Below are 22286 nucleotides of genomic sequence, written 5' to 3'. Positions count from 1 at the left end.
CATTTTAGAGGCAAATATTGTACTTTTCACTCCACTACGTTAATCTGACAGCTTCAGTTACTTTTCAGGTCGAGATTTAACATGAAATACATGATCAATTAGGTGATTTTAAAGACAATTCTTTTCAATTAAAGCTCATAACAGTATATTAAGTAGTTTAAATGAGCCCTACTTTTAATTGCATGATATTCACAGAACTGTTTCCTGTGGAATTAAAAAAAAAAAAAAAAAACGCATTTGGATATCGACTGTACAGTAAAATATTACATTACAAACTTCCGGGTCACGTAAACCCGTCCAATTAAATATTAAAATCAAATCCAGTCCTGGTGCCCGTTTTTCCATTTTGTATTTTTGATCTGAGCCTAATATTGAAATGTGAAAATACAAGCATTTTTTTAATTTTTTGTGTTATAATAAAGAACAAATAACAAAATAACCAGTCAATTTTTCATTATTTGATTTTTGATTGCCAATTGAAAATGGAAAGAACGAATGATACACGGATTCAGACGCATTGCAGCCAATGATGTAATACATAAATATAACTCGTATTTCGCTGCTTATACACATGACCTATATTGACATTTTTAAGGAGAGAACAGTCTGATCTGTACCGCCTTTGGAGGTAGAAACATAGGTGTTACGGGAGAGACTGTTCGAGGCAGGATAAATGTTAACAAGTGGAGCCGCCAAGACAAAAAATATGTGACGTACAAACTTTTTTGTGCGACCAACATTCAGGTAATAAGACAGGAAGTGGAGCGTATCATCAGAAACACGCCTCACACCTAAATCTGACAGTAATTGAATCATGTTCAGCAAAATGCAGAACAACTTTGAAATCTTCACAGTGGCTGAAAAGATTCTCACCATTCATTTCAACTGCATTTGAAATGTCCATCTCTCTACTTTTTGTTCTAATTCAATTGCAAAGATAGCTCTTCATAATGTGGGTTTTAAATCAACAGACTCAAAACTCTCCTATTAACCTTACCAACTATGGTGATCTCTATGCTTTTTATATAGAATTTTAATTTGTCCATTACTTTGGTTCATCAGAAAGTAGCAATAGAAGTAATTATCTTCAGCTTTACTTCCATTGTGCTGCTAATTAGCAACACTGTTGCTGTAATCCTGTTCAGGATGACCCTGAATATCAACATTTTTAAGATCTGAAGTTTTTCATTGAACTCGTTTTGTTGTTTTTTGTCTGAAATGTCAATGAAATCATGTTCAGGATGACCCTGACTACAACCAAGCAAAAACTGAAATTATTTATCTCACCACAAAGTAAATGTTAGCAGCCCTGATTAGCATTTAGCTCAGAGCACCTCGGTGCCTCATAAAGCTTCTTGTTTCATTTCCTCTTGAGTAACAAGTCATTATGTCACGATGACACCGAGAGAGAACAAGGACATACAGGATTCTTTGAATAAAATCTGCATTTCTATTAAACTGTAATGAAGGAAAACATAGCGGTTAAGATACATTTAAAGCACATCATGCAAAGAGACCAAGAGAGAGCGGAGAGGGAGGAAGCCTGCAGGAAGTCAGGCTGAGAGACGTGTGAAGAGTCAGTCGGAGGAGACTGGTGACGCCCTGCACCAGCTACAGGGAGGATGAGGTGCTCTGACATGCTGCTACACGCCGAAGCCAGATGATCCATGAACACACAAGCTGGAGGCTCCAGATCACAGCAAGCCTCACAATATTACAACAGCAAGAAAATATGCACAAAGGAACGCAAACAAATACACTTTACCATGCAAAAACCTCAGCGGCAACTCGCTGCAAGTAATTTTGTGCATTTTTACACTGCACTTTTAAGATTTCATGTTTTTGGTCATTTTGTGTCTTTTAGAAGCCAACTGAAGACATTTTTATTTGTTCAGGCTTTTGATTAGTTGTTTTGGGACTGCTATTGTTGTTTTGGTCTTTTAAAACTTGTATGTACATTTTTATGTTATGTTTATGATTTTTATGTGAAGTACTTTGTGACTTCTGTCTGTGAAAGGTACTATATAAATAAAGTTTACTTACTTACTTATTTTCATTTTGTGTCTTTTTTGTATCTTTTTTGTTCATTTTGTGTCTTTATTTATTCATTTTGTGTATTTTTGGGTCATTTTGAGTCTTTTTTTGGTCATTTTGTGTCATTTTTTGTTTATTTTGTGTCTTTTTTTGTTCATTTTGTGTCTATTTGTTGACAGTGCAGTAACTTAACATATTTCATGCTCAAATGCATGTATAGCAGTATAAATAGGAATACAAAAGGTTTGAAGTAAATAAAAAACAACCACTTACTGCAATATTACAACAGGAAGAAAATCTGCACAAAGGAACGCAAACAAATACACTTTACCATGCAAAAACCTCAGCCGCAACTCGTTTTTTGGGGTATCTGATTAATCAACTATTTTCATGATCTATAACAGGGATGGGCAACTTAAATGCTGCAGGGGGCCACAGTTTTTCATGTTCACTACCACAGGGCCACATATAGGACCGTGCACTTAACCAGATATGATGAAACTGCAATTTTAAATATGTTTACAGTGCAGTAACTTAACATATTTCATGTTCAAATGCATGTACAACAGTATAAATAGGAACACAAAAGTTTAAAGCAAATAAAAAATAACCACTGTGATTTCTTTTTTTTTCGGTGCAAGAACAGCAGACCAACATTAATTGCAAGAAGTAAGTTTGTGCATTTTTACACTGCACTTTTAAGATTTCATGATTTTGGTCATTTTGTGTCTTTTTTGCTCATTTTGTTTCTTTTTATGTTCATTTTGTGTCTTTTTTGTTTTTTGTGTCTTTTTTTGTTCATTTTGTGTTTTTTTTCCGTCAATAGTTTATTCACAAACAAAACAAACCATTTGAACATGTCACATTTGGTTCTGGGATATTAAACCGGGCCAGTGGTGGAAGGAGTATTCAGATCTCTTACTTCAGTAAAAGTACTAACACCACACTGTGAAATTACTCCACTACAAGTAAAAGTCTTGCATTCAAAACTTACTGAAGAAAAAGTACAAAAGTATCAGAAAATGTACTTAAAATATCAAAAGTAAAATGACTTATTATGCAAAACGGCCCCACTAAGACTGTTACATAATAATTCATATATATTATTAAAATTGTATTTTATTTTTGTTTAAATTGTTCATACTGTTTACATTCCTACATGTCTAAATTGTAAATTGTTGATACTTTAAAAAATATTTTTTACTTGTTTAATTGTTAATACCTTTATTGTATATCGAATTTATACTGCTTGTTTACAAATTCTTGACCTGAAAAGCAACTAAGGCTGTCTAAAGCTAATTGTAGTGGAGTAAAAAGTAAAATATTTGCCTCAAAATGTAGTGGAGTAGAAGTATAAAGTTACATACAATTGAAATACAATTACATGTACCTCAAAATTATACTTAAGTATAGTACTTAAGTTAATGTAATTAGTTACACTGGGCGTGTTTCACTATTTTCTGACATTTTATTGATGAAACTTTAAATCTTAAAAATAATCCATAATAAGAATAATCAGTAGTTGCAAGTTTTTCCTATCTTTTCCTATGCACATCACCACTTATCAGACCATGCACAGATTTCCCAGCATCTGAGTGTATAATCCCTGTATCTCTAACTTGGGTTCTCCTCTGGGAGCTGCAGTTTTACACTTGGCTCGGACTCAGCGGTGCATTGCAATTCCACTCTTTTATGTTGATTCTCCATTGAACTATCCTCAGTTTGTGTTCTGACAGCAGCCCTGTGCCTCTCACTGTCATTGTAAGAACCACATAACTTCTTATTCGTCTTTTAAGGGTCACAATAAAGATTTATAAACTTTTAAAGGTAGAAAAAAAGCTTGAGATTGTTTCTGGGAAAAGACATTTAAATGTTGAGCTTTTTAAATGTCATTGCTCGATAAACAAACTTCCACTCTCAGGTTTTATATTGCGGATGTATAATAAAACCTGAGCAAACAACTACTGAGTCTGTATGAGGGCCCATAAAGGCCATAATTCATATATTCCCTCTCACATTCACAATTTTGCCTCTCATATTCACTATTTTACCTCTCACATTCACAATTGTACCTCTCACATTAACAATTTTACCTCTCATATTCACTATTTTACCTCTCACATTCACAAAAAGGAGGTATTTTTTGTGAGGAGGTGAGGACGTGAGGGGTAAAATTGTGAATGTGAGGTGTAAAATTGTGAATGTGAGAGGTAAAATTGTGAATGTGAGAGGTAAAATTGTTAATGTGAGAGGTAAAATTGTGAACGTGAGAGGGTAAATTGTTAATGTGAGAGGTAAAATTGTTAATGTGAGAGGTAAAATTGTTAATGTGAGAGGTAAAATTGTGAACGTGAGAGGGTAAATTGTTAATGTGAGAGGTAAAATTGTTAATGTGAGAGGTAAAATTGTGAATGTGAGAGGTAAAATTGTGAACGTTAGAGGTAAAATTATGAACGTGAGAGGGTAAATTGTTAATGTGAGAGAGAAAATATGAATTATTTATATATGAAATAAATCTGCATTGGGGTAAATACTTTTTTTATGAGTTAACCGACCCTTTAAATCAAAGTGTTATATTTCCCCCCGTGTCGTGAGGGTGCACGACTTTCAGGCTTGTAAAACATTTTCAAACTCTACAGAGAAATAATGGCAGAAGATATTGTTGTCAAGTTGGATGCTAGACTGATATTTTTACCCTCCTGAATCTGTGACATTTTGAAGGTTTTTACACAACAATAGCGAGGCTTTGTGCTCGAGACGGAGATGCTGGAGTGAGATGTCACATCGTGTCGGTCCAAAGTCTGAGAGATGCTCTTTTCTTTTAAAAGATCAGACACTACTCGTCTCTCAGGCTATTTTAAAACCCGATAGCATGAAGGAAAGTTGAAGAGATTGTCTTCACAGAATCAGTTCAGGGGACATCAGCCACAGTTAAGGTCTGCACTACACTGTAAAAAACAAATACAAGTCTGGCAGCAAAAGTTGCCATACTATTACTGTGAAATAGCTATTTTACAGATAATTTTTTAAAAATATGGATGTCAATACGGTAAATATCTGTATTTAAAAAAATATAAATATAGAGTAAAAAAATAGATATAAAACTTTAGTTATTCTACAGACATACATATATTTAAAAACAAATATTTACTGTATCCATATACAAGAAATTATCTGTGAAATAACTATTCGACGGTAATTTTTTTTTACTGTTTTTTATGATTTCTCTTTACATTTTTGTTTTTATTAAGTTTAAAGTTTTACTGTAAGAAAATAGAAAATTGCCTTAATTTTACATTCAGCAAAATGTATATATATATATATATATTACAAAAAAATCACTGTAATTTAACGTTCAAGACCATTAAACAATTGAATAATACTGTAAAATCTATAATGTCCCATTATATTAATTTACATATTTATATTTTCATTTTTTTAAATAAATGTATAATCATTTAATTGTATGATTAACATTTTAAGTACATATTATTTAAATATATCTATATTTTTTTTTATAGCAGTCTATGGTTAATATCTAAATACATTTTACTATTTGTACATACATATATATTTTAAATGTATTTATAATAATTTTAGGGTAATATTTGAAATACAAATTATTTACCTTTTTTATTGCATTTTTTGGTTAACATCTTAAATACATATTTTTATTTCTATACATATTTTTTGAAATTTATTTACAATCATTTTAGGGTTAATATTTGAAATACAAGTAATTTACCTTTTTATGGCATTTAATGGTTAATATTTAGCACACATATTTATATTTGTATATTTATATTTTAAATATATTTATAATCATTTTAGGGTTAATATTTGAAACATAAGTATGTATGTTTTGTTTTTTTACAGTGTAGGTTTGCCATTAGATTAGCCTGTTCAGCTCCACTCCAGTGTCCCCGGCAGAAATATCAGACAGGAGAAGACGATGTGTGAGAAAATCCATAAAGATTATTCTAATACACTGAGCTGGAGCATTAGAGACAAACTCAGACAGCGACTGCAGACGGTGTTTGGGGACGGGAAGAATAGCCAGAGAGTTTTTAAAAAACATCAATTGGTGTCTCCCCTCTGAGTGGGAAAGGACCAATTGAAACATCATGTTCACGTTCTGCAAACATGAAGACTGCGATGAAAAATGGAGAGGAGCTGTAAAAAGATTACGACGACTGCCGGGATTATAACCCCCGAACCACAGACACAAATCCTGGAGCCTTAACGAGCTGAAGATTTGCCTCCGAGAAGAAAGAAGAACAAGTCCAAGTGCTCCACATGTGAACTCAAATAACCTGCAGCACCACAGATAACTCTGGAGTTTCAGTGGAACTGCTGTCACGTCTGACAGCCTCACTGGTTGCAGCCTGGACTCTCACTTTTTAAACACATGGTTACATTGGTTTAACATCGTTGTTTGGGTTTATATTAGTTTGTTTGATACGTAGCTTATTTATCTTACATTTACGATGTAGGTTATGTAAGTTAACTAGTGTAAGAAAGTCAAAATAACTCAACATTTTGGGGTTTAACACTGGACACAAACAGCATTCTCCTGGGTCAAAGTCCTGTGTTAGTTTGACCGGTCCTCCTGCTTATGCGGACTATGTCACTCTTTATACTACATTGTTTGACTTCCTTCTTTGCTATTAACAATAATGGTACATATGGGTCATAACAAACTGCTGTACAAATGAACTATGGTTAAAATGAAAAGAGAACATGGAAATTACCATTGGCAAAGAAAAAAAAACTCCACAAACTATTATGTCCTCCACAGTGTGTTAGTTTGACTGGTCCTCCTGCCTATGCAGACTATGTCACTCTTTGTCCCACATCGTTTGACTTCCTCCTTTGCTATTAACAATAATGGTAAATAGGGGTCAAAATGAACTGCTTGTACAGATAAATGATAGTTAAAATGAAGAAACATGGAGGTTACCATTGGCAAAGAAGAAAAAATGCTCCACAAATGAGAATTTCCTCCACAGTGTGTCAGTTTGACCGGTTCTCCTGCCTATGCGGACTATGTCACTCTTTATACTACATCGCTTGACTTCCTCCTTTGCTATTAATTATAATGGTAAATATGGGTCATAATGAACTGCTTGTACTGATAAACGATAGTTAAAATGAAAAAAACATGGAGGTTACCATTGGCAAAGAAGAAAAAAATACTCCACAAATTAGAAATTGACTGGTCCTCCTGCCTATGTGGACTATGTCACTCTTTATACTACATTGCTTGACTTCTTCCTTTGCTATTAACAATAATGGTAGATATGGGTCATACTAAGCTGCTGTACAAATGAACTATGATACAAATGAACATGTAATAAGGTTATAATTGGCAAACAAGAAAAAAATACTCCACAAATGAGTATTTCCTCCACAGAGTGACTAACAATGAGCTCTCAGGAGTTCACGACCTTTCTCGAGGACTCTTGCAGCAGGAGCTGAACCTCAGAGCTTCCTGTTCACCGTAACACCAACAATCAAACCTCTCTTCTGCTCTCACAGCTAAGCTTATCCTCAACACAGCCCTCCATTTAAATTTCACCCCTTCTGCCTTTCTTCCACATCTAATTGGCCATTAAATTATTAAAATCTGTAAAACGCTCAATGATGGCCGAGTGACCACGCCGGAGAAACTCTCTCTCACTCTCCCCGTGGAAAAAGGCAGCTCCCATCGGCGAAAGGATCTAACACCGCTTCTGGCAGCCGACCGTTAAATTGGCCATCTGCCATTTTTTTAAAAATGCTTCCTGCAGTGGATAGACCAGAGTCAGGTGGGAGAGGAGAAAGTTAGCTGCTGTGTGTTATAAAGGCAGGGGTCTCCTGGGAGCTGGAAGCGGCCAGGCAGACCAGGGGCTGCGTTTAAAAAATCCAAGCCTCGGGCCTGTCGGACCACAGGAGAGAGGGGATAGATAGTGTCTGTTTGTTTTGATTAGGCAGCTGAAGAGCCACTGCAGCTCAGACTGAGCCAAGAGAGCCAACATGAAGGTACTGCATGCATATGTGTGTGTGCAGGCATAGACATAGGCGACATAGGCGGTTGCCTAGAGCGCCATCTGCTGGAGGGGCGCCGCCAGTCACCCTCGAGGGACAAAAAAAAAAAAACAATAATAATTTTCGATGCCCATTGTCGCCCTCGCTTCGTGTTCCGTCTTGAAAATAATAAATATTGACAAAATAAAGAAACAGATAAACAATGACATTTTGCCACTTGTGGTGCTGAGTCACGTGACGTGTGGTCATTGCCTTGCCCCCCTTTAGACGGTCAGATCACTGTCACAGATCATTGCCTTGCCCCCCTTTAGACGGTCAGATCGCTGTCACAGAGGTCAGGTCACGTCAAGTGACAGACACGTTATGTTTTGATATATGTTGCAAGATGAAACGGCCGTCAAAGCTCTCCGGTGCGCAGTATCGAAAGAGAAGAAAAGAGGAGGAGGAGAAGAAGTCCCAATCTTTTTTTAAATGTCTTTTTTTGTGAAGACGTTTCATTTGTATTAGCTTGCTAGCTAGGTTGAAATAAAGGAATGATAGCTTAACACAGTTAAGCACATTTTTCTCGGGGTTTGCACTTCCATTGTCTCTCTTGTCTCTAACTTTGTTAGCGGTCTTCAGCTGTGCTTCTTTGAGAATTTACTTGTAAGTTAAACCTCTGAAGTCCAGGAGATTTTGGTTCAAATTTGTCAACTTCCTATGCATTCATTTCTGTCTCTGTTTAGCATCTTTCAGTCTGTCCTTACATCACATGCACGGCTCCTTTTTTTCCAACACACAACTTTCTCAGCTTGTCTACATATCATATATAAATAAAGTTATTACTGAACATAAAACATGTGTATTTTCAATAAATAGATGGACTCTAGAGGGTTAATAATTATATAGACAGACAGTTGTATTATATAGCCTGGTTAGCACCATGAGCAAACACAAAAACTCTGTGAAACAGCAAGCGGAGCTGTTCAACACGAATGGATCTCACTTAGGGCACCAAATGGGCTAGAGCTGGCCCTGGGTGTATGTGTGTGTGTGTGTGTGTGTGTGTGTGTGTGTGTGTGTGTGCTTCTCTTCATTCAAAATTTACAGGAGATTCCTTTCAGTGTCCTACATGACTGATGACACTCTTGTCTCCACAAAGCCAAAAGATGGATGGATGGAAGCATACTTGTGAGTGTGGGTGGAGTGTATGGACGTGGAGTGATGAGCCCCGTCTCAGCATTCATTCATACTGCTGTCACTCAGGGAGAGAGAGAGAGAGAGAGAGAGTGCCGGATCGCGGCATAAATTCCATCAAAAATTAGAAAAATACCACAGAGAAGGAACTGCCGCAATCACAAGCGTGACTTAGCTAAATCCTTACCTTCATATGTTCCGCTCTCTAGCAGGGCTCCACTTTTCTCCAATTCCATAAACCGGTCAACGGTCACAAAATTATAATCCACCCCTGGGACCTCTCCTTCCTTGGGCTGCCTGGTTGTGCCTGCAGGAGATAAGCAAGAAGAGTTTAGAGCTCTGAATGCCTCATCAGTGCAGAATAAGAGGAGGCTTTAATATAAGACGGTTGTTTTTTAAAAGAAAGATCAGAACATAGCAGCGCTGCAACACTCTGACCCTGACCCCCGCTCCTTTCATTAAATCCCTCTTTATGCTGCTTTTTCCCCCTTCTTGCACATGCAGCTGAGACTGAATGTGTGAGCGGTGTGCATTGGAGGAGTGGCAAGGTACCATCTCAGGAGCTAAGTGATGCAATTTGGACACCAAGAGGAGAAATCAAGTCGATTTGCATGGAGCTGACAGCATGTCGAGGGCTCCCAGCTCTGACTGCAACACAGGAAAATATTTTACCCTGTAGTAGCAGGATTTTAAGTCACTGACACGACTATAATCTCTCCTCGTGTTACTAAAACAATGTGTGTCAGAGTATTTATGATGTTAAACTGAGGTACAAATGACTTCCTAAATACTTCCTCATCACCGCGTGCTAATTAGACTTGTTAAAACTGATCCCGGCTGTGATAACACGCAGGCACTCTACCCCCGAGGTGCTGAATGGGTTTTCACATCTGAGCGAGGGTTGTTCACACTAAAAGAAGAGCCCGTAAAACGCACTTGTTAGACCCTCACGAAGCGTATAAAGTATCCATCTGTGTGTTTTAAAGTTAGCAGGGGAACAACTGTGGCTGTGATCACCCCTGGTAGGTGGTAAGGGGTGATTTGACTCTTTAAAAGGCCAACTGACGCTGTTTCTGCATCCAGACACAAGGCTGGAACAAAGCCTGGGCCGCGCAGTCATTGGACCAGAGGGTCGAACTTTCAATTAGACAAAGAGAAGTAATCAGAGGAGTGAGCCGTTGGTGTGAAGCTGTACTAGACAAGACGGAGAAGACACAAATGACAAAAAAAAGACACAAAATGACTAAAAAAGACACAAAATAACTAAAAAAGACACAACAACAGACACAAAATGACAAAAAAAGAAACAAAAAACACAAAAAGAAACAAAAAAACACAAAAAGACTAAAAAAAGACACAAAATGACTAAATAAGACACAAAATGACTAAAAAATAGACACAAAATGGCCAAAAAAGACAGAAAATGAGATGACAGAATGACCTAAAAAAACCCCACAGAAGACACAAAATAACTAAAAAAGACACAGAATGACAAAAAAAGACACAAAAAAGTCACAGAAAAGACACAAAAACACACAAATGACCAAAAAAGACACAAAATGACTTACAAATACACGAAAAGACATGAAAATGATTCAAAAATGGACAAAATAGCCCAAGACTCCATAGAGTTAATTGATTGTTGATCGGGAAGAAAATGAGCAAGACGGAGAAGAAATGAGACATGTATGATGGTTGTCAAAGATACTAATCACAAGTTAATGCTAACAAGTTATCGGCAACCATTAGTAATTAGCTGATAGCAACATTATCCTTCTGTTATCACTGAGCAAGCCGTTTATAATACAATGACTATTTGTTATTTGCCAAATAAATGGATAACAATAACATCTTAGTTTTAGACAAGCTTTTGAAAAGATTTCTTAAATATTTATATTTTCTATGACAGGTGGTAATAAATTTGTTAAGCAATGTATATGGTGGCTGTTTGTTTTTAGTTTTTTTAAATTTAAAAAATATTATTTAAATTATTTAAAAATAATGTTATTTATATTTTATTAATGTCATTGTTGAGAATATAAGGGCACTTTGTTGTTAAATTATATATATATATATATATAAAACTACTATTGTACTACTATTTTGCTACAATTTAATTGCAATAAACACATCAAAAGGATGCAGAAATAACTACATCATGATGATGATTTGTAAAAAGGCTGTCATCTGATGAGGCATGAATTCAAACAACTTTTGAAATTGTTTGTAGCTGTTATACACTATTGTTACAAAGAGGGATAACACACAGTCACTTCTCTCTTTTCCTCCAGTCTGCCAACAATACTGTCACAACTACTAACGATCACAGCTTCAAACAGAAGAGAAGGTCAAACATCCAGCAGCACAATGTCTGGAGAAAGTTCTCTTCATGTTGGAAGTCAGTGAGACTGTTGGATTGATTTTTTGGGAAGTTACAGAACTTGTCGGACACAGTTGCCATAATTACAGGGTCAGAAAGGTCAGTCAGGGAATTTATGGGAATTAATGGTATTTATGGGAATAAACGGGAAAAAACAGGGAATTGGCTGTTAACAGGGAACTTAAATATTGTTGGGAAAATATATTTGACCATAATCTTGACCAAACAGGATTTCATGCAGAAATTCTCGTTAATTCCCATGGAAAGTTTCCAACTATGAAAATTCCTGGAACTTTGCAACCCTCAGCACAATGTCTAAAGAATTAATATAAATGGCCTCAAATTCTGATTAACAACTTTTAAACTGATGAAAACAGCAAAACATCTACAATTTAGACTCCAGACAGTGTCGACAGTGTAGCGAATAGAAAATGAATCTGTATCAAACAGAAGAAGAGAAGGTATTTCACCTTCTCTTCTTCTGTTTGATACAGATTCATTCATCTAGGTAGCACAATGTTCGCTCGCTTAATTACGGTGTCGGAAAGGTCAGTCAGGTCTAGTAAGTTTATTTGTATAGCTCATTTAAAAACAGACGTGCTTTCCAGTCGAGGCAGATGTGGATCTGCTTTAATACAGCTTTACATGATTAACCCTTAATAGGGCACTCATTGAAATACTTGCAAATTCCAAATTTCAACCCTAGAGAATATTGGAGGATATTACATACAGCCAGAATGTGGACTGTGTAAAAAAACATCCGGACCCGGGGGAGGGGGGTAATATTCTGAGAAAAAAGTTTACGAGATTAAAGTGGCAAATCTATGAGAAAAAAATTTGCAGATTTATGAGATTGAAAGTGGTGAATCTGCGAGAAAAAAGTTGTTTTTTTTCTCATAAATATGCAACTTTATTCGTACAGATTTGCCACTTTAAATCTCTTAAATCTGCGAGTTTTTTTTCTTGTAGATTTGCCACTTTAATCAAGTAAATTTGCAATTTTTTTCTCAAAATACCCCCCCCCCCTATTCATACCTAATATGCCCTAATATGCCTTCATAGTCAAGTTCTCCTCGTACAAGTCACTGAAGAATAACTCTGTTTGTACGACTGTTTCTTGCATATAATAATAAAAAAATAATAATTGCACCAATAATAAAGAGAAAGCAAGACTAGAAATGGAAACCTGAGACAACTAACATGATCAAACCAAAAAATTGGAACAGGAAGTTAGGAAAAAAAGAATAAAACCAACAAGCAGACTGTTGTTGGACCCTGGTTGAAGGCTACAGAGGTTTTGCTGTTGAACTCAGATAATTATGGGCCAACCTTTGAGCAGTGCTTTCATTGTCTCAACCACCAACCATCCCAACATCAGACAGAGGAAGAGAACGGTAAAACGTCTTGGTAGCACAATGTCTAAAGAATTCATATCATTCGCCTCAAATTCTGACTGAAAACTTCAAAACCTCTTCAATCGAGACTCCAGAGAGTCCAGAGTTCTGGTTTCAAGTTTCTCCAGAAAGTGTCGGCAGTATAACGAATAGAAAATGAGTCCAAATGAGGCCATTAAGCTGCTCGCCAAGCCTCTCCAAAGCCGCCTTGTTAATACGCTGATTAATTGATCCTTAAATGCAGAAACTGAAGCCACAAAAGGCTTTACGCTCGGCTTATCTGACGGAGGCTCTTGTTTATTTGCTTACAGAAGATCCAGTCTTTAAAAAGTCACTTTCTTTCTCGAGCAATCAAGCTGTCAAACAGGACCGTGGTACAGAATAAAGTGGCGCCTTGTGTGCACTTCCTCAGACCTCCGAGCGGAAATTTACAGACGACGACCTTCAAAGCTGGAAACATCAAACTGGAACCTGCTGACTGAGTAATTTGTAAGAGCTTATAAGAGCAAATGAGCAGCAGGGAATGCTGCATGTGTGTGTGAGTGGATGTGTGAGTGTGTCGCACCTCCAGTCGAGAGTTTTCTTGATTGTGTCTGTCTGCATGGGGGCTTGTGTACCCGTCAGATTAGCCTGCCTCACAGGCAAGCAGCACACACACACACACATTTCAAAGAGGACCTTTGATGTTGCAGAACTATATTTAGCAGCATCTTCTGCCGGGGACTTCTCTCGGGTGACAATTTCTAAAAGGAGGCAACCACAATGCCTCTCGATTTGCAGCGCTTTGTATATGGGTCATGATCCTGTGGAGCAAATCAGCCAGGCTCCAAACGCAGCAACCTCTGTGAAGTGCCACAATAATGAGCTCGGATATCTTTCATAAAGTGCATAATTGTTATTTACAATGCCTCCATTACGGCAAATTGAGGAAGTGATTAAGGTTAAGCAGCGCGTCCGTCTTTCTGTCTCAGATCCCCTCAGGTGTGGTTCGGTTCTGGATTTGGGCCATTTAAAGAGTGTGGGGCAGCTCGCGCTAAAAATAACTATTGTTGTTGTTTTATTCTGCACAGATATCCTTTCTGTCTGACAGCTCCCTGTTTAATTGGGAGACGGGATGACACAGAGGGATAAAGAAAGAAGGATGAAAAGAAGAGCTCATTGAGTATTCAGCTGGATTTACCTCTGTGTTTGAGGATACTTTGGTAAAGTAATTACATGAGAACTGATTGGTCATTTTGGATTGTCATTGTCATTGTCATTTTGTTCACATTTGCAACTTTTAAAATTCTTCATTGAGCATAGTTTTTTTTATTTTTTTTTATTCAAAATAGCATTTTATATTGGACTAAAGGACTATAAAAGACACAAAATGACCAAAAAAAGACACAAAATGACAAAAAAAAAGACACAAAAAGACACAAAATTACTAAAAAATAGACACAAAATGGTCAAAAAAGACACAAAATGACTTACAAAGACACGAAAAGACATTAAAAGGTTTTTAAAAAATGGATAAAATAGCCCAAGACTCCATAGAGTTAATTGATTGTTGATCGGGAAGAAAATGAGCAAGTCGAAGAAGAAATGAGACATGTATGAGGGTTGTCAAAGCTACTTATCACATGTTAACATTAGCAAGTTATTGGCAACCATTAGTAATTACCTCACTATTTATAGTTTACCAGCTCCTGAAAACGGTCTAAAAGTAAAAACCAAAAGCTTGGAACTGCTGTGCTGTTTTGGAGTAACTCTAGAAGTATATTTATTTGGAAAGAGAGCTTGTGGCTATATTTTTCCACCATTATCAGGAGCTGGTGAAGGTGATTCAGGTAATAACAGCTGATAAATCTCAGGTGTGTCATGGCCTGAAACAGCAACAACGCTCCTTAGAAACTTTTAAAAGTTACAATCCTGAATATTTTCCTCAGATCAAACATCAATTTATTATAGTAATTGTGACTGGTATTAATCTGCACTCATATTATTATTATTATTATTATTTGTCTCTCCACAGGATATAGCACTTTGCATAATCAGTGGCTGAGTGTGTTGTTGCATATGCATCAGGCATTCACAGGAAACTCAAGTACGGCAAATCACCGGAGCTGATAGCCGCCTACGTTGCCTACTTACTTACTTACTTACTTACTTCTGGTGCAAGAGAGAAAAAGCAAATCAACAAAATCTGCAAGTGTAAAATGCTCCTGAAGTGGACGCAGAGAAACAAAACCGTGCTGCAGCCAGAACACGGTACATTTGTTACCTGGTTCAATCCACGGACCTCCTTTAAATCTATGGAGTCTTGGGCTATTTTGTCCATTTTTGAATTCTTTTCATGTCTTTTCGTGTCTTTGTAAGTCATTTTGTGTCTTTTTTGATCATTTGTGTCTTTTTTGGTCATTTTATGTCTGTTGTTGTGTCTTTTTTAGTGATTTAAATAGTCTTTTTTATATATATATATATATATATATATATATATATATATATACATGCATACTTAATAATAGTATTAATAACAGTTATTATTATTATTATTATTATAAAATAAAATGAATAATAATGAAAAAATATTTGAATAAAAATATATACTTAACATTAATAACAATTATTATTAACATTATTATCATAAAATAAATATTAAAACTGATACAAATAAAATTAATAATACATTTTATTTGAATAAATGAATAAATATTTAGTCATAGTAATAACAATGATAAAAGCTATAACAATAATAATAATCCAGCACTCAGGTCAGCTGACTAGAAGTCATTTCTTCGCCTCCTGTGCTGCAGCTGCACCTGATGAAGCTTTTAAGTGAAACTGAAAGCTTGAAACAGCAACGAGCCCCCTGCCTTTAATGATTACCTCAGCTATTAATGATTCCACGGCCGTAGTCTTTGGTCGTCAAACCTCGCCACTGTTGCTTTGTATCACAAAGTGAATAAAAAGAATGTAAAGAGAATTACTGCTGGCTACGCTGCAATTAAAGCACGACACAAAGCGCTGAAAGTGTCGCTTTCAACAGATGAAATCCAATGCAATAAATCAATTCGTATGCTGGGAGCATCATCTGCCGTGCACCATTAAACAGAAGTGTAAATCCTCCTTTACTGCCAACAAACAGATCATGACAATGACGAGCCAAGTAGTGGATAACAGGTCATTTGTATGGTGTGCACATGTCAATATCAATCAGCCATTTATAAAGTATAAAAAAATGACACTCAACTGCAAAACAAGCTTTAGAACCAGTGTTTCTCACAGGATTGTGAGACTATCATGGGGGGACCCAAACAAGGTAGGGGCCTCCAGGGGAATGCTCCCCCAGATACATTATTTACCCTAAAAGCCTAAATTTGGTGCCTCTCGCACTTTCTAATGCCACTATTCCATTATATACACTGATCTTAATCATTGCATATTCTAATAGATTATGTAAAGGAGAATAAGGGTTCTTCTAGTTTATTCAAGGCTTCATTTTTTGACAGTCTCCTTGTAAATTCTGTGGTGAACTCTTAACACATCCATGTGCTCTTATTTTGATAACTACATGTGTTTGCTTATATTTTGAAGGCTGATCTAACACGTTATTACTGTAAAGCTTAGTAAATACATGCACCAGGAAAACAAGTGGAGGCTGACTCGCCGCAGTGTGTTTTGTTCTCTTCCAGTAACGTTAGCAGCCATCCACTCTAACAGGTGGTCTACCCTCACTCTGAAACTCTAGTGATGCTAACAGAGTGCTTGCGCTAACAATTGTTAAGATATCTCCATCCCGCGGCGAGAGATCGATGTGGTCACTGCTACAGAATTTAAAAATAAAACAAATCCCCTAATGAACATAGCAGAAACCCTGAAATATATTCGCGGGAACCGTGTCTTCTCCTGGCGGTAACCTCCGGGTCTGAGCAGGGAGGCAAACCAGGAAGTGCCTTAAACTGCATTCTACTGAAAATTCCAGTAGGGAGTGCTGACGGCGTCTGCAAAAGCATTTCTGTCCATTCATTTCAATACAAAATTAGTCGACTTCTCACAACACTATGATCTAAATTGCTAGAAAAAATGTTAATCAAGACAATTTGATGTTAATTGTGTAAATAATGGCCCCATGTAGAAGAAAGTAGAAGATAAAGAATCGTATGATTTGGGGCGTGGCAACCTTTGATTGACAGGTCACTAACAAGGCGAGCCGTCATCAGAAGAGAAGAAAATCAATGCGTATCCACGGCAATGTGTCAATAAAGTTATGTATAGATTTTTAAAAAGGACGTTTATCGGTTTGGTCTCATAACTTTGACCCTTTCACACTGTATTTTCACTTAATGACAGTTTATTTGAACATTTTGTTGATTAAAAATGTTTTGTTCAGCGTTTGGTTGGACTAACAGACACTCCAAGGAGTCGCTGTTCATTTTTCTGAGGTAAGTAAAATACATTTTGTTTTTGTTTTTTGCTAGCCAAAACTAACATCCCAGTTAATGCTCCAGTTAATGCTAACATGAGTTAGCAGCGACTTATTTATATACAGTCTATGGTGTTCTCCCGGGACAACAAACAAGACAGAAAAAAGGGCACGGGAAGACAGACAGGGAGCAAAAGATAATGGCTGTTGGGATAGTGATAGTGGGAGTAAGAGGGAGGCAGCACGTGTAATGGATGAGAGAGCAGCTTAAGTTGCAGCGTGGGCCGAGGCTCTCGTCGCCTGCAGCCGCCCTGCTGTTCTCCACTACGTCCTCCAGCCACATTCACACACAGGCCACAAGTCCAACTCTCACTTGTGCAGCTGAGCACCATTACTGCACGCCCCGGTCACCGCTAACACCTGTAGTGGTTTCACACAGGGAATAGTGCTCCTACCTGAAGAATACATTAACTTCCCCTCTAAGCTATCCCCATGTTAGAATAAAACACGCTGTATTTAACGCGCGGCCCCGGCGCTCGCCTTCACAAACGCACAGTAAAAACACTATAACCTGAGCACAATGTGAACCTGAGATAACTGTAGGCAATATGAAAAGGCTCAACGGGGACCCAGACGATCTGTGGAAAGCGGAAACATTGGCCTCTATTTGAAACAAAGGATTTTTATCCAGAGAATATCCCGAGGCGTCACACGGCGAGATTGCATTGCTGTGTGTTCACGGCGAGAAAGCGAGCGCAAAGACCCCGAGGAAATGATTATACCATGAGCATTTAAACTAATCATTTCCATACAGTTACATAGAGCAGTTGAAACAAAAGAGACATATAAAAGGTATTTGTTATACTGATTGTGAATGGTAGCACTTGTGGCGTAATGTCCTTTGACTAAATATAGACGGAAATGAAGGGACATAAAGCTCGGCTAATGAGCAGAGATGTGATGCAAAAACACTTTCACTTTCACAAGGCGAAAAGTGTTTTGGGGAGAAAATTAGGAGACGTCTGAGGGAGAAACGGGACAGAATGTCAGGGCGTCCTGTCCTGCCCTTGGTAACACGACACCTTCTCATTCTCAGAATATGGAGCGGCTGAATCGGAACAAAACAGCCTGATTTGAACACATTAAAACTACAAGAGGCTAAAAAATCTGGATGTTCTACAGAGAGAGGTGTTTATTATGTTGGTGGAAAGGTTTTAGATGTACTCCAGGGACTGTAATGATGGTTCACACTGAAATATCAACTACTATTACATAGAATGCCATTATTTTTTTTTTTTGAGAATATACACTAAATAATAATATAAATAACAGTTATGTTTATTATTACAAAATAAAATAAATAATAAAACCTATACAAATAAAATGTATAATATTAAAAAATCGACTAAAAATATACACTACATAATAATATAAATAACAGTTATGATTATAATTATGAAATAAAACAAGTAATAAAATCGATACAAATAAAATGAATAATAAAAAATTGTCTAAAAATATACACTTAATAATGATATAAATAACAATTATGATTATTATTACAAAATAAAATAAATAATAAAACCTATATGAATAAAATTAATAAAAAATTGACTAAAATACACACTAAATAATAACATAACAGTTATGATTATTATTACAAAATAAAATAAATAATAAAACCGATACAAATAAAATGAATAATAACAAAAAATTGTATTAAAAATATACACTAAATAATAATAATAATAATAACAGTTAATATTGTTTTTGTTAAAAAAATATAAAACAGATACAAATAAAATTAATTATGATTAATGTAATAAAAATGTATACTTCATAATAATATTCATAACAGTTATTATTATAAAATAAAATAAATAATAAAACATGTACAAATAGAACAATAAAAATATATTTTATTTGAATAAGACATCAATATTTAATCATATAAGTAACAATTATAACAACTATAACAATAATTATTATTTTTATTTATGTTATCATTATTATAAACCCAATTAAAGCCTACACTAAAAAGATAAATACATTAAATTAATTAGATGGATATACTAATAAAAAGCTCTATTTAAAAGAGTAAAAAATAATAAATAAATATAAATATAAACCTTCCTAGTAGTAACTAAAAATAAAAAAATAAAAAATAAAATAAATAAAATGTCCTTTAAGTAACTTAAAATAAAAATATATATATAAATATATATATAAAATGTCCTAGTAGTAACTTAAAAATAAAAAAAAACTAACTAATAATAACTATAGTTCCTAGTTACAGTTTTCTAGTAGAAACTAAAAATACAAAAATAAATAAAAATAACAATAAAAGTTCCCTAGTACTAACTAAACTTTTTTAAAAACATATATAAACATAAATATAATGTGTCCTAGTAGTAACTTAAAATTAATTGGACATAAGAAGTAATATTGCATATGTTATTGAACATAATGTTAAACATGACATTAAACATAATGGTGAATAGAGTTATATTTATAGATAAAAAAAGATAAAAACCAACACCAGCTGAGACAGTGAGCCTGATAAACATTACACCTTCCAGCATCAGGTGCCTGTTTCCCTCAGTGCTCTCACAATGGCTCGCAGTAATGGTATACTTAAATGCATTAAACAACTCGAGCACTTCATATATTTTAATGTTACTGCTGTAGCTTTGGGTGGACATTAAAGTTAAGCAGCTTGTTAGCGTCACTCAGTGAATGGCTCGCCTCTGGTTTAGATATACACACAGCAAAACACAGGCCGACTGAGTGTCTTTAAGCTGTCTATAGTCTAGTATATCTCAATATTATAGTTATACTTTATGGAGAAATATGTTTGGATAACAGCCACAGTGAGGAGTGATACAGACTGTACTTATCTAGTCTCTTCCTTCTTCTCTATATACGTCTCAAAGTAATAAAAATGTTCTCCAGTTGTTGAGTTGCAGTCTCTTCTGCACAATGTGAGTTCTATCAAAGCTTGGAAAGTCTTCCTCCAGGTCTATCTGGTTCGATTTTTGGAAAATAAAAAAGCAAGTGCAGCCTAAAATGCTGTAGATTTGGTCTATAACAGCTGCTGTTATTGCCCTGCAAGCATTTATGCTGCTGATAAGTTTGAGTCCCATGTGACTGCTACACTGAAAAAAATTGGTGTGACATTTACTTAAAAAATAGCTAGGCACGTTTTTCCACACAGAGTGTTTGTAATCTTTACTCAGGCTGTTTCTAAGTAATATTTATTTAATAGAACACCTATTTTTAAAAAATGAAAATACACAAGTAAATTGCAGATTCACTGATGTCCCTCAATTACATTTTACTTGGAAATATCAACTAATGAAGCCAATGAACTGGTTTAGTGAATATTACTTTGAACGAATTATTCAGTTTACATACAAAACTGAGGACACATAATAACAAACAATCACTAAGTAATGCACTACATGAAAAACTGCTATTTTAAAGTAAAAGCATTGAATTCGTATTTCTTTGTAGGATTTATATAGATGATTGAAATAATAATTAAAAGGGCCAAAAAAATATTTTTTTTTTTTCAGTGTAAATTAAATTCTAACACTGTAATTCTTTTCATTTCAGGTGCATTTGACCTTGTTATACAGTAGTTTGTGTGCCATACAGCAGTGAGGGTAAACTGGGGTCAGGGGTCACAAAAAAACAATAACACAACACCAGAAAATCACTTAAGTAAATTAAAAAATTAAAAATGAATATAATGTAACTTAAAATAACTGCACATCTGGTTCGATTTTTGGAAAATAAAAAGTAAGTGCCCCTAAAATGCTGTAAATTTAGTGTATTACAGCTGCTATTGTTGCTATAAAAGCATTAAATGCTGCTGATAAAGTGTAAAAACTATTAAACTCAGGTGCATTTTAACCTTTTTATACAGTAGTCTGTGCGTCATGCAGCTTTAAAAGCATATAGAACAACACAAAACCAGAAAATCACATAAGTAAATAAATATATAACCATAAATATAAAAGTAGCTTCAAATAAATGCACATAAATCTCAGTTGTGTCAAAGCTTGAGAACATTTTCTCTAACTCTATCTGGCTGCATTTTTGGGAAATAAAAAGTAAGTGCCCTTAAAATGCTGTGTGTTAAAGTTAAAGTGTGTGTTAAAGTTAAGAGTACGCTGCAGTAAACAATAGTGTTTTTAGTCCTGATTTAAAGGAGCTGACCTCAGATCTACAGGTAGTTTGTTCCACAGGTGAGGAGCAGAATAACTGAAAGCTGCCTCACCTCTCATATATATTACAACAAGGGAAAACTGGGGTCACGGCTGCAAAATAAGAATAACACAACAGCAGAAAAAGTAAATAAAAAAAAAAAAACTGCACATAAGAATCTCAGTTGTGTTGAAACTTGAAAACATTTTCTCTTTTGGAAAATAAAAGAAAGTGTCCCTAAAATGCTGTAAATTTAGTGTTTTAAGGCTGCTGTTGTTGCCCTACAAGCATTTAATGCTGCTGATAAAAGTGTAAAAAGATGAGTTTGAGTCCCATAGAACTGCTAAATTGAATTATAACAAAGTAAAGCTATTCAATTCAGGTGTATTTTGTCCTTGTTATACAGTAGTTGATGTGCCATGCAGCTTTAAAAGCGTATATATTGCAACAAGGGTAAAGTGGGGTCACGGCTGCAAAATAAGAACAACACAAAACCAGGAAATCACATAAGTAAATAAACATATAACCATAAATATAAAATTACAGCAGCAAACGTAAAGTAAAAGCTTTATTTAAAGTCAGACTAAAATAATAAAAGTAAAAGTAGTACCTTCCTAGTGGTAACTAAAAATAAAAAATATATTCATATCCAATATTCTCG

General features: G+C 35.4%; 1 protein-coding gene across 1 annotated transcript in view; it reads right to left on the bottom strand.

Moving 5' to 3' along the window:
• magi2a (membrane associated guanylate kinase, WW and PDZ domain containing 2a) overlaps positions 1-22286 on the bottom strand; it is a 383066-nt gene that overhangs the window by 132848 nt on the left and 227932 nt on the right. Inside the window, exon 3 of the mRNA XM_059326084.1 lies at positions 9425-9544. Within this exon, the coding sequence (XP_059182067.1) occupies positions 9425-9544 (120 nt within the window). The remainder of the gene's footprint in view (positions 1-9424; positions 9545-22286) is intronic.

This window comes from Centropristis striata, chromosome 22, assembly GCF_030273125.1.
Source record: "Centropristis striata isolate RG_2023a ecotype Rhode Island chromosome 22, C.striata_1.0, whole genome shotgun sequence".
In the NCBI taxonomy this organism is placed as follows: domain Eukaryota; kingdom Metazoa; phylum Chordata; class Actinopteri; order Perciformes; family Serranidae; genus Centropristis; species Centropristis striata.
This window is presented reverse-complemented; position numbering and strand designations above follow the sequence as displayed.